Source organism: Fundulus heteroclitus, chromosome 1 (genome assembly GCF_011125445.2).
Source record: "Fundulus heteroclitus isolate FHET01 chromosome 1, MU-UCD_Fhet_4.1, whole genome shotgun sequence".
Taxonomy (NCBI): domain Eukaryota; kingdom Metazoa; phylum Chordata; class Actinopteri; order Cyprinodontiformes; family Fundulidae; genus Fundulus; species Fundulus heteroclitus.
Window position 1 is genome coordinate 21,073,676 of NC_046361.1, and position 12,614 is coordinate 21,086,289.

The 12,614-nt window shown below is 40.1% G+C and overlaps 1 protein-coding gene across 2 annotated transcripts in view; it reads right to left on the reverse strand.

Annotated features, from left to right (window-relative positions):
- arhgef25a (Rho guanine nucleotide exchange factor (GEF) 25a) overlaps nucleotides 1-12,244 on the reverse strand; it is a 65,904-nt gene extending 53,660 nt beyond the window's left edge. The window contains exons 1-2 of one of the 2 annotated variants that reach the window (XM_012866550.3): nucleotides 12,049-12,244; nucleotides 10,346-10,484 (exon numbers count right to left, since the gene is read on the reverse strand). In XM_012866550.3, the coding sequence (XP_012722004.2) occupies nucleotides 10,346-10,484; nucleotides 12,049-12,144 (235 nt within the window). In that variant the 5' untranslated portion in view covers nucleotides 12,145-12,244. The remainder of the gene's footprint in view (nucleotides 1-10,345; nucleotides 10,485-12,048) is intronic. The other variant, XM_012866549.3, reaches the window with a different exon arrangement.
- Nucleotides 12,245-12,614: the final 370 nt, after the last annotated feature.

A 12,614-nucleotide genomic window follows, 5' to 3' on the forward strand; every position in this document is an offset into this window, starting at 1 on the left:
AGCACACCGTCATGTGCTTCCTTCTAGTCACAGCGACGGGGTGAGGGCAGACTGCTGTCAGGATGTCTCTGTCATCCATTGGGGACAGAGCAAACAAAGAAGCCTCACCCATTAGCCTCACAAGCAGGATACACACACGTCCATTACATGGCTTGCTGACTTGCACCACAGTCTGCCTGTGTCTTCGCTTACAGACGTACAAAAAACCCAAAGCAGCTGCAACAGGCAGCAGCAGAAGGTTCTGCAGAGGAGAGACGCCGCAGTGACTAATAAGTCATCTATTCTCAGGCCCAATTAGCACGCTGGATTGTCACACACTGCACTTTCCTTCTTCTCAGATGCAAAAAAAAAAAAAACTTTCGCTCTCTCCATTTACGCTTCTGCATTCATTGCTTAAAAGGGATGCTTTAGGCAGCTGTGACTAAAGGGGGGGGGGGGCAAAACAACACAAGAATACTGAGCAGTGCTGTTGAACATTTCCATTTGTCTGGGCTGCGGTTTGGATGTGGTCCGGGCGTTGAATGCTGTCAAGCGGAAGGAGATTCAAAGAGGCCTGCAAAGTAACAGATTTAGGGGTAGAACGAGGATGCTAAGGGATATTAGGTTGAATAAAGACAGAACGGTGAAGGCAGAGCAGCAAAAACACTGTCAATAGCCATCCTCGTGAGCACCATTTAAAATGTATGATAAATGCTGGACAATGTGCATTTTGGTTATAATAACTGCACTGTGCATTCACTGGTACATTTTGTTTTTGTGCCACTTTTTTATCTACTTATTACAATATCAAAGGGAAACTTATGCGTTAGACACTTTTAACTATAAGCCTTAAAAATACCAGATTTTTTTGCTCATTTTGCTAGTAAAGTGAAGACTTTTATGTAAAGGTTAGCGTTTGGTATAAATCCGTAATGGTTAGGGTTAGAGCATAGAAAGACTTGAAAATGAATGGAAGTCTATGGAAGTCAAGGCACGGTCAAGGGTGTGTGTGTGTGTGTGTGTGTGTGTGTGTGTGTGTGTGTGTGTGTGTGTGTGTGTGTGTGTGTGTGTGTGTGTGTGTGTGTGTGTGTGTGTGTGTGTGTAGAAGAAGTCTGAGTACTGGCACTAGACTTTTGTTTTGATCACATCTAGACTAAAATAAAAAAAAACACGCTTTTGTTTCTTATTTAGTGTTGTCCACCCAAACTTTCACTCTGAATGTCTGACTGTATTGAATCTCAAAATAACACTATTCATAAAAAAAAGGCCTGAATTTATTGGTTCATTTTTCATTGGACATCATCACACACACAATTGGATTTTCTCAAAATGTTCTCCACACTTTTTTATTTATGATGTCAAATGAGCAGCCAGCAGTATTTCCTCTAATTCAATATGTGCAACCTTGGAGACTGTTGCCCTGCTGAAAGGAAGGAAATCAGTTTGAGGGAGTCTGGGTCCTTGGTTTAATCATGTGCTGTGCTCCTCAAACCAATTTTCAAGAATGTTAAGAGAAATAACAGGGCGTCTAACTAAAACAACATTCGCTGAAGCTGGAAAGATAAGCAGTTAACATTTATATAACTACACATTTAAACCCTCCACAAAGCTAGAACTGCTTAAGTGTAGTTGGGTCATGCTTTCCATAAACGTCTACTCCTTATTATTTCATGAAGATTATTTCTTACATTTTACACATATTATTTTTATTAGGGTTAGGGTGAGCTCAGATATGACGTCCATCACACTATTATTGACAAATCAAACTCAGTAGCTTTAAACCACAGTGCTTGAACAATGAAATAGGTTGTTTTGCATAATACTGTTCCCTTTTACATCTGATGAATGTAGATGTAATCACTGGAATGTGGGCTATTAATTGATTTAAAAACACTCTTCAGAGACTTGGAATATTTTAGACCTACAATAAATCTTTATTTCTTAATTTAAAAACTGTTGCTAATCAACTGACTGGATTTAGAGATCATCGTGTCACAGAAACAGCACCGGTGATGATTATCAGTGATCTCTTCCTAATCCTCAACAATGGACTATATTTGCCCTGTCAGAGTTTTGTTTAATGCAGTCTGTTACAAAATTAGATTAAAATATCCAGTCCAAGAGGATTTAATGTGTTATTTTATCTAAAGGAAAACCAACAGACTGGTCTAAGTCTTAATTGTCCCATATATTCCAGTCTGTTTTGTAAATAATGAATGTTCCTTTGGCCCAATGCTAAACTTGTTGGTCCTTGAGGACTTTACAAAATAGAGATTTTAGAGAAATACTACTGAGCTACTGCAATCATGCTGGTGTGAGCTTTTAGGGCCTGGAATCAAAGCTACAATAAAGCTCTTTTGTTGCAGTCATGTTTTTTTTTTTTGTTTGTTTGTTTTGTCTTGTTTGAGTCTCAGATAGTAAATCAGTGAGAAGACATTGTGAAACAAATAAAAAAAAAATATGAGTTGCGGTTGGTTGGGAAACATTTTTAGTGTTTGGATACTTGGACAGTGTCAGTTAATCTGGCACACCCAGATTATTTCAGCAATTTTGTTAGATAACTTGCTTGTTGTGAAGACACAACTCCCATAAATCATGAATAAATACAGGGATATAAGTGTCATAATACATGTTTCCAATGGGCAACATCATCAGGATTCATTAAATTTACCAATATGTCATGGATCTCCAGTTTATTTCTGTTTAAAAACTGATTATACTCTAAACCAAAGATAAAGGCCTCAAGGATTATTTCACCTGGATTATTTTTAGTCCTGTGTTTCTGAAACAAACTCAAATAGAGGTGTTTGTATTCGAACCTCAGCACCAAAGACAGAAAGCTTTTGAGTCACTTCCCGTAGACTTTAGATTTCAGTCACACGACCATGAAAAATGCAGGTATTTCTAACTGTAATATGACCTTTTTATCATATACAAATTACATTTCTTTCAGCACCTTCTGTTTAAGTCATTTTATATAGGTAATTTTAATTAATTTCCAGAGCTACATTTAATGATTTGCATGTGTATTTAGTTCAACCACAGACTATTAGGCAGGAAATAGCCCCATCCGTGATGTGGTCCTTATTCTGACTCAAACTTTACGTGACTCAGATTGGTGTTTCTGCGCAGCAGCCCTGACATTTAACACCAATGCAGTATCTCCTCTGCCATATGGAATGAAGTCTTTTAATAAATAAACACTAAAATTAGCCCCTGCAGACATGAACAAAGATGACAGTGTTCTGAGAAATATGGAAAAAATGTTCCTCCTCTGGCTTTCAGGGAGGAGCGGGGGATGTGAGGTGATGCTTGCATTAGCACACATTCATCTTGCTTCTTTTATCTCTCCTGCGCTCCTTCTTCTTTCTGCAGCCTCCCCCCCCCCCCCCCCCCCCCCACCCACCCACCAGAAAACACACTCTCAAACACACACAAATGCATTGAATGTGATTCATCTACACGCGTAGGCCTGTGCAGATGTGGACAACTGAAGAAACGCCATAAATATATATTTAGTGCAAACTTGTCTTCAACACTTATCCGTGGGTTAGAGATCTAATAAATAATGAAAGTTTTGGTTATTTTCTGCCTCATGCCAAGCAGCTGAACAGGGATCTACAGGGTGTGTTCTGATAGGAGGTGATTTATGATTGCAGGCCTACTTCTGCAACCAAATGTGTTTTCCTAATCTTCATTTGATACGGCGCTGCGGGAATGCCTTTGAAAAGTTATTCTTAACCCGCAGCAATAAAGTTCAGGCCTTTAGGATAGAAATTCTCACTTCAGCAGATATCTAGATACTTATTCAGTGTGTTCACCAACCCCCTATTGACATTAGTCTCTCGTCACTCCATCAGCCAGCTGAAACCCTGCCAATGTAGACTCACTTATTTTTCACGCTCCAGACTCCTTCTCCATCGCTTTTCCTCTTTGGTTCTCTTCCCTCCCTTTTTTCCTCCCTCCCCTCCTTTCTAAACTGAGCTCCAATTAAGGAAAACTGGCATACAGAAAAAGCTGTTTTTAGGAGGGGTTTTTTTTCTCTTCTCGATGCTTTTTGGCTCTGGTTCCATAATAGAAAATAAGTCATGGTAACTATCCAGTTCTAATTTGCTCCATGCTGCAGAGAGGTGGGGTCTGAAAATGTGCCTCCGTTGGGCCACCGCCACAGAGTAAACATAAAGCATGGAGACAGGCAGGTGTGTCGATACTGTATGTGTGTGCAGGCATCTCATCGCTGGTGCCTCTCAGAGCCTCCCTCATCAGGCACTGCTTCCCTGACAGTGTACTGCACAGAGGGCATGTGCACCCACCGTAGTGTAGACTTGTTTCTCATAAAAATCACAGCTGTCAGAAACCGACGTTGCCTTAAAGAATACACCCTGAAATCTCCTCTTGCATAAAAATACTCTCTTTTCAACTCGGCGAACTGCAACTGGAGCCAATGTGAATATTCTTTCTATTCCTGACATCCAGAAACCACCTCCCCTACTTCACCTACACACCTTTCTTCATATCTTCATGCATCTGGACCAGGAACCTCTTCACAGCAGAAGAACAAGATTCTGGGACGGCTGCTGGTTCTTCTCAGAGCTTTGGTCTGATGTAAGGCGCCACCCAAAGGATAAAAAGTTCACTAAATACATTCAAAACCCCAGGACTGTGTCATTATCTAGCATGGAAACTCTTATGTGGCAATATAACATCTGAATCATTTTTGCAAATGTTAATATAACTAAGAGGTTCAAAGTTTATCCCTCAAAGTAGAGTAATTGTACGACTCAAGTGAAAATTTTAGAACAAGTTTCTGTATTTTATGGACTATCTATAATCTTCACAGGGTCAGGTTAATATACAGACACCCCCACCAATATTTGGATAAATGTGTTTTACCAGGTGGCATGGACACCGGACACTTGTACGGCTTTTACAGGGTTCTGGAATAACGGATGGATGCTTGACTACTATTCTATCATCAGAAATGGTGGAACCTATTTAAACTGGTTAGCTTCCTGATACAGATACAGCTTTTAATCGTAGCTAATCAGTTTCCAATGGTTATGAGGTCAGCTCCATTCCAAAGCTTCGTTTTTACCCACTTTATCCACTCTAAAACTAATATTGAGGGGGATCGTTGTCCATTATTATGTCAAAGCTCTGACCAGCTGTAAATCTGAGGTGAAGAATTTGGTAGCGATTATTTTTCTTATACCGCCAACATTTTATGCACCATTACCACACTGCAAAAAGAGAACTAAAAATAAGTAAAATTTTCTTTAAATGAATGAATTTACCCTTGGTTTGAGCAGGTAAATAAGATTATTTGCCAATGGAATGGGTATTTTTACCCCTAAAATAAGATAATTAGATATACTGCACTTGAAATAAGATGATGGAGATGAAACCTTCCTATTTTAAGTGCTAAAATCTTATTCCATTGGCAAATAGTCTTATTTACCTGCTCAAATCAAGGGTAAATACATTCATTTCAAGAAAATTTTACTTGTTTTTAGTTCTATTTTTGCACTGACAGCAAAACGGACCTTCATCACAATGGCACCACCAAGCATGGTATGTTCATGGGTTTGAAAGCCTCAAACTTCTCCAGATATTGTTCCTGTCAGTGTGGCTCACTAGGGCTATCTTTGTCTAATCTTTACCGTACAACCTTGTTAGTTCATGAGTTGCTCCCAAACGTGTTGTCCAATAACCTTTCACCTGAGGTGACAGTTTGGGGCAGATGAGAGAAGCCAGGACACAACTGGGTGTTTTAACAGGACAAAGCATCCCAAACCAACTTTAACTAGTTTTAGGAATGGATACAGCAGCCTAACAATATGGTTCTGGGAAGGCCATGACCTCTAAAATATGTGGACTAGACCTAAAAGCCAGGTGCTGTTCCAAGAAACAGAGAAGCTCAAACACGCTCGTCAATTTCTGATATAGTATAGAAATATAGTGGTCTAATATTGACACAGAACTTCTTTTTTTTCTAATCTTAGGTTACAAGGCTGACTGTATCATTTTGATTAGAGAAAATCTGCATCATGATCAAATCTGTGCGCCAAATGCTTCTTTGTAAAACTCATTCAAGTTTTCTGTTGTATCATATTCCACTGTGGGAACAGTACATTTTAAAATAAAGAACAATAAAGCTAGATGTGTATGTAATCTTCTCACCCGTACTGTAAATGTGAATACATTTATGCAACCATCCTCTGCCTCCTCCGACTTTTTCCCTGTTATTCTATGAGGCAAATCTGCCCTGCTCTGCAGTACGGTGGCCTGTAAGGTTTGTGTGAGTAGCCTGTGTATTCATTAACTCAGCTAACTCAACCCAGTCCCCAGAGAAACAAATGAGCTCCACAAAAGATCATAATGAATGCTGAATTTATGAAGGAGAACAAGATTTGCTCACTTTGTCATACAGCTAAAAAAAAGCCAACACAAGCGTTTGCATTTGAGAGACTTTCTATTGTTATTCATTTGAAGCAGAACTAAAAGATATATTTTATACGGTGAGCTTCAACTGACTCTGTAACTGTTCACACTTTGTTGTTCTGGTTCACCGCCATCCCTCACGTAGTGTAATTTCCAGCCACAGCAGGCGGCTGCTTGCATTGAAAAAAAGCTATAATCTGCTGTACTACTCTCCCCTTTGAGGAACAGAAACACACTTTCATGACCTGCTGTCCAGCAGCTGAAAGGACTCGGGTTTCCTACTGGAGTAAAGAGGGGGAAAAAAGGAGAGAAAATCTGAGGCAGAGTTCACAAAGACTGGGTTAGTGTTACATAAAAGCAGTCAACGCTGAGCTTTTTTTTTATTAATATTACTGGTCAGTACTGTGCTAAAGGTGCTTGACTCTTTGTTTCCACTGGTCACGAAATAACCCACAAAAAGCTATCACTGCCTGTGACACAACAGCTTTAAGAACTTGATCAATACTGCTAGTTTAAAATTATTTAAATATATATAAATGCATATAATTAGAGAGAGTAATAGCAACAAAGAGGCCTTTAAAAACAGATCGATTAATGTCAAAGCAGAAGGTAATCGAATAAAGATAAAATATCAGGAAAATTAGGCCATTTCCCACCACTAATTGTTCGTATCACTCAGCCTAAATCAAACAGGAAACACGGTGCTTAGGTTTGTAATGTTACAAATATATAATGATTTCCTGTTGAAGCACTCTTAATAGTGTAAGGATCTTATTGTAAGACATGATTCAAACTATTATTCCATGTGCTGTAACTCCTATCACTATTGATTCACATTAATTAATCTATAAATCCCTTAGTCAAATATAAAATTGTTCTGTATTCTCTTGCATCTCTGCAGAAATTCAGCAAGACGCCGGCACTGTGCGCACTCGATCGAGCCGGTCACCTGAGTGAGGCGAATGCTATCTAATCTCTAGCTCTGGTAACCCGATGTGATGCGGCTTCAGGTTGATCTTTGTCCTTTTAAGGTCACGCACATGCAGACATGCAGTTTAGTCCCAGAGTTCTCTGTATCCCTTTCTCTCCCTGGAGACATGCCCCCAGTCTCCCTCAAAACCTGATATGGATAAAGCCCGGGATTTTCTGCACAGTTTACGCCGTGGTCACTCAAACTTGCACTCTTTAGGGTAGGAAGCTAAACATTTTCTTATATGTATAAACTATTTCGAACTAGGATTTAGTAAACTGATTTGAAGGATCAAATTGTGCTCTGAAAAGTAGACGTTTGTCTGTTGTTTTCAAGAATATTCTGTACAGTGGATGTACAGTAGGATTTTCTCATTGTAATAGTAAAGTGTGTCTGAGCATTCAAGTGGAAACCGGTCCTGCTACTGATCTGGTGGAGTTTCTTCTTGACAAAGTTTTACAGGACAAAAGGAAAACACGGTAGATTACATCCTGATCATAAAGAAAGGACAGTGGGGAAAAACGAACACTAGAAATCTGATTATGTGAGAGAAAGTAACTAAAGTTTAGTAGTAGCATTGCCTTAACTCCAATCAAAGAAAAAGATAAATATGGACGCAGAAGATACAGGAGGCAATGAGAACTGGAGAATGTATGATTCAGTAATCTGTCTGGTAAAGCAGAGAAAAAAGCAAGGTTGGGAATTTGGGAGGAGATGGGCCCGACTTTCCGAATCTGGTATGTCTTTATGGAGACATGTGGCTCCATAAAAAAGGAATGATTTGAAGTTATTCCTTCACTTCACCTGTCATCTGTTCTGTGTGTTCAAAGGGGAACAATTATCTAACGCTATGGTGTGCTAAAGTGGTCAAACCCATAAAAACTTTTTCACACTTTCTAACAAACTATCATATAACTGTATAGGGCACTGAATAGGATGCATAGATTTCAATATCTTTTACATATAAAAATTTTAAAAGTGTGGCACACACATGTATTCATGCCCTCTTAATGTGATAAACTTAAATAAAAATGAACTGAAACCTTTTGCTTTCCAAAAAATCTAAAATATGCCATTAGTATTGATGTTTAAACAATCACTCAGATCCAGCTACAACACATGCAAGCCCTCCTCACAATCCTTGTAATCAATGCAACGGGTGGAAAAATGTTCTCTGGTCGTTTAAGACCACATTGTGACTTTTTTGGCACATTTTGTGAGGGAAAAAACTGATATTGCACAAGAGCGCAACGTCCACACCGTGATGCATGGTGGTAGCAAGATCATACTGCGGCGAAGCTGGTCAGAGTTAATGGAAAGGTGGTTCGAGCAACATATAGGGCAGCCGTGGAAGAAAACCTGTTAGAAGCTGCAAAAAGGTGAGACTTCATCCAGGGCTACAATGGAAACATATCAAGTTGAAGCATTTTCATGTGTCAGAATGGCCCAGTCAAAGTCCAGACCTAAAACCAAAGTCTTTAGAGCCAAGTCAAGATATCCTCTCCATCCAGCCTGAGTGAGCTTGAGCTATTTAGCAAAGAAGAATTTGCCACCATTTCAGTCGCCTGATGTAGCTGCTAGAAACATATTCAAAACACTAACTGAATGAAAACTTTTTTATGCACCTAAAATTATTGTCCACCATTTTGGTTTGGCCAATTCCAAATTCCAGTAAAAATGTTATGTTTTATAGCACAATATGAAACTTAATATGTCACTCAGTCAAAAACCCAGTCAAATAAGTCATCTTGCTTTTATTTTCTAGATTGTTAACAGGTTTCACTGATTTTCCACTCAGTTTCCCAGAAGAAAATTGGCTATTAAAAATTCCTGAATAGAAATGAGAACGTCCATTTACTTAATAATCTTTCTTGATTTTCCATAGTTTTAGACCTCTTCTTTAGGACTGGAAACGGAGGCCAAAAGCAATATTTTGGATGCATTTACTTCAACGGTACAGCCAGCCTAAGTGAGGCTATTACAGATAAGCATCACTGAAAGCTTCCTCTGGCCTCGCTTGCACCCCTTTTTTTGAACACCATATACTGTTCTGCACATAAATTAGCGGGCCAACAACATGGTGCATGTCACCAAAACTCCCATCTATATATATATATATATATATATATATATATATATATATATATATATATATATATATATATATATATATATATATATATACACATACACACTGCACTCTGTCCAACCCAAACTCAGATCCAGCTACAAAGCTCCTTTTGTTCCATTTCATTCTGGGAAGAATCACAACACATGCAAGCCCTCAGCAAAATGAAAAGAAGTTGCACCACCACTGATGGGGCAGAAAGGGGAAGGGAGGCAGCTGAGTGTGTTTTCTTGCCCCATCTGGAAAGAATTGCTTGTGTATGTGTACACAGGAGAACTCCTTCTCTCCATATCTCTGAACCATACTTATGGATGGTAAATTATACTAAAGCAATTTACTGCCATCAGTGCTAATAGAGGATCCAGACGGTGGATTTTTATAAGAGTAAACCACTAACTCTCAGGTGCCTCCAATCTGATACTTTCCCTGAAGTTATTTTTGCCTAATGGCCTCCATCAGATATGGCAGATGGGATTTGGGTCTCTTTTGATTCACATATGGCCAGCATGCAGAAAGTCTGGCTGTTGCTTCGTGTTGCACAAGCACACCGGTAGATCCATGTATGTTTATCGCCCTCACTCCTTGTTGGAACACATTAGCGCTGCGTGTTTGTTTGCTGCCGTGTAAATCAATGTCAGTGCCCCCTTTTTAGACGTTACTGCAGAGGAATCTGAGATGTTTCCAACAATAAATCAAAGCTGAATCTTGGAGTTTGCGTTTCAGCACATGGCTCAGCCCTGACTGGTTTGGTGAGGGCTAATGTTTGAACAGCGCTGAAGGGCCTATGGTCACGAATGCACAACCAGCGCAACCATTTCAGGTCTTACCTGTCTTTTCACTCCCCTCTGGGTTTTGTGTAGCCGTTGCCTGTTGTTCCCAATCTGACCCGTCTTGGTCCCACTGGCCATGCGTAGGTCCCTTTTCCTCCTCGCTTGATGGGAGGTCCGCCTCGCCCCCCTCAAAGAGCTACACACAGAGATGCCATTGTCAGCACGGGAATTCTGCTCTCAAGGAGGAAGCGATTGTAAGATTGCACCAAGAACTTATAGCCACATAACCACAGAACAATATACCAGTGGCTGATTTTTTCCACAATTCCTGCATCTTTTTCATCCAGTTCTCCATTACACACAAAGCAGGAATGCAGTGGAAATGAGGCCCTGCTTTTGCCACAGAGAAAGCAGTCCCAGTCTGTATTTAAAGCCCAGCAGCATCGAAGGTACGAATAAACCAAGCTGAGCTGAGTTATCTCCATTTTGCAGTCAGGAGAGCAGATTAGATTCACCCTATCTGTCTGTCAGGGGGGGAAATGATTTATGATGATAAACACTTTTCAAAGAGACCTTCAAAGAGAAATCCACTGGATGTTCTGGTACACTGTGACCTCTAAACGTCTGATTTCGGCTGCCAGATGCGGCTGAATGTGCAATGCTTTGCTTTCAGTCCTGGATCCTTTAGTCCTGAAAATATAATCTGCCTCAAGAAGACAAGAGATGGATGTGAATGCTTCTGTGTCACTTGACAAATGTAAATCTGAGCCGACAAAACTCAAATATGTGGTTCAAGGCTGCATTCTAGGGCAAACATTTTTCAATATCTAAGTTGCCCTGCCACGGCTGGAGATAGGCACCAGACCCCTAACCCACAGTGACCCTGCATGGATAAGTGGGTATAGATTATGGATTAATGGATGGATAATGCCCTACCCAACTGAGATTATGGAAATTACAACATCTCTCACCATACATACGTATGCTGATGACAACTTTATATTTCTGTACCACGGTTGGTGTGTGCATTGGTCTTAAATAGGGTAAAAACATTGTTATTTACTGCAAGTTTACATCTCAAAATGTTTTCCATAATATTTTTATCCAGTCGGAAGACATCAATTTGTTTCAACTGAGCAAAAGTTTATTTCTGTTTTCTGTGATACATTTTTTTTTGTTATTCTTTTAACATATATCCTGTTTTCAATGTAATTTCATTCTCCTCTGGTTTTTTAATTTCTTCTAGAGAATGTTAAAAATTACTTTGTGTATCAATAGTGCTGTACAAATAACCTTCTGGAAAAGATCAATGAGCCGTTATGACTGCTGTCACAAAGATTATAGAAAAACAGATGAGCTCTTTTTTTTTTTTGTAAAGGTAAAGATTGGACAAAACTAAAGCTGAAACAGAACATCCATGCAGGAGTTTGAGAGAAACTCAAGCAGCATGACTTTGTTTATGGTCACGTGTTTTGTCCGTCTCCACTCTGCTTCCTCTTCCCCAGAAACATCCAAAATTCCTCCCAAGCACTGAACGGGGACAAGACATCTCCCCGCTTCTCTGCCCTGACCATTTTAGGTGCAAAACCAAGTTGTGGCAAAGAAATCCAAATAACCCTGTGATAAGACACCGTTCACCACAGATATATTGCATGCCGTGCTCTCCTAGCAGAGAAGAACACCTCTATACGTGTGGCTTCCTCTGAAAGCGAGGCTTTCACATAAACAAGACCATAAACACACACGGGGCTGTAACTCACCCACTGCTGATTGGGGATTGCCACGGAAGTGAGCACATCAGCCATGGCTCCCAACATCTGGTCGGTGCGTCCCTGATTCTTCTGCAGAGACTTCATCCTTTTTGTCTGCAACCTTTTACTCCTCTCAGACTGTGCCACAGTGTGGAGCTGAGCCCCCCCTTCGCCCTACGCTGAAGCCTTATGCATAAGAACAACTGATCCAGGAAGAGGAGGAGTGCTTACGCTTGTCCGGACCTGGGAGTGTGCACTTCCACAGGAGATTTCAAAACCTGTCCCCTTCCAGTCCAGTGAATGTCTGCCTTGTCCTGACAGTGAAAGCTTTTTTTCTGGTGACACAAGCAGTTGTCAGAGGGCCTTTTTTCCTAGATCATTCCAGTCCTCTTTGTCAATCCTCTGTATGTCTGGAGACTTTTCATTCAGTAACTATGTCTGGGAAGCTGCCCTTCTGTTGCCTTCCCTGAAGTCAGAAAATGAGAGTGGTGACTTCTCACATCTCCCTCCCTGAAATCTTTCTTTCCTACTCTTCATTGGTCAAAAAAAGATCACCTCCCTCCTCCAAAAAAACC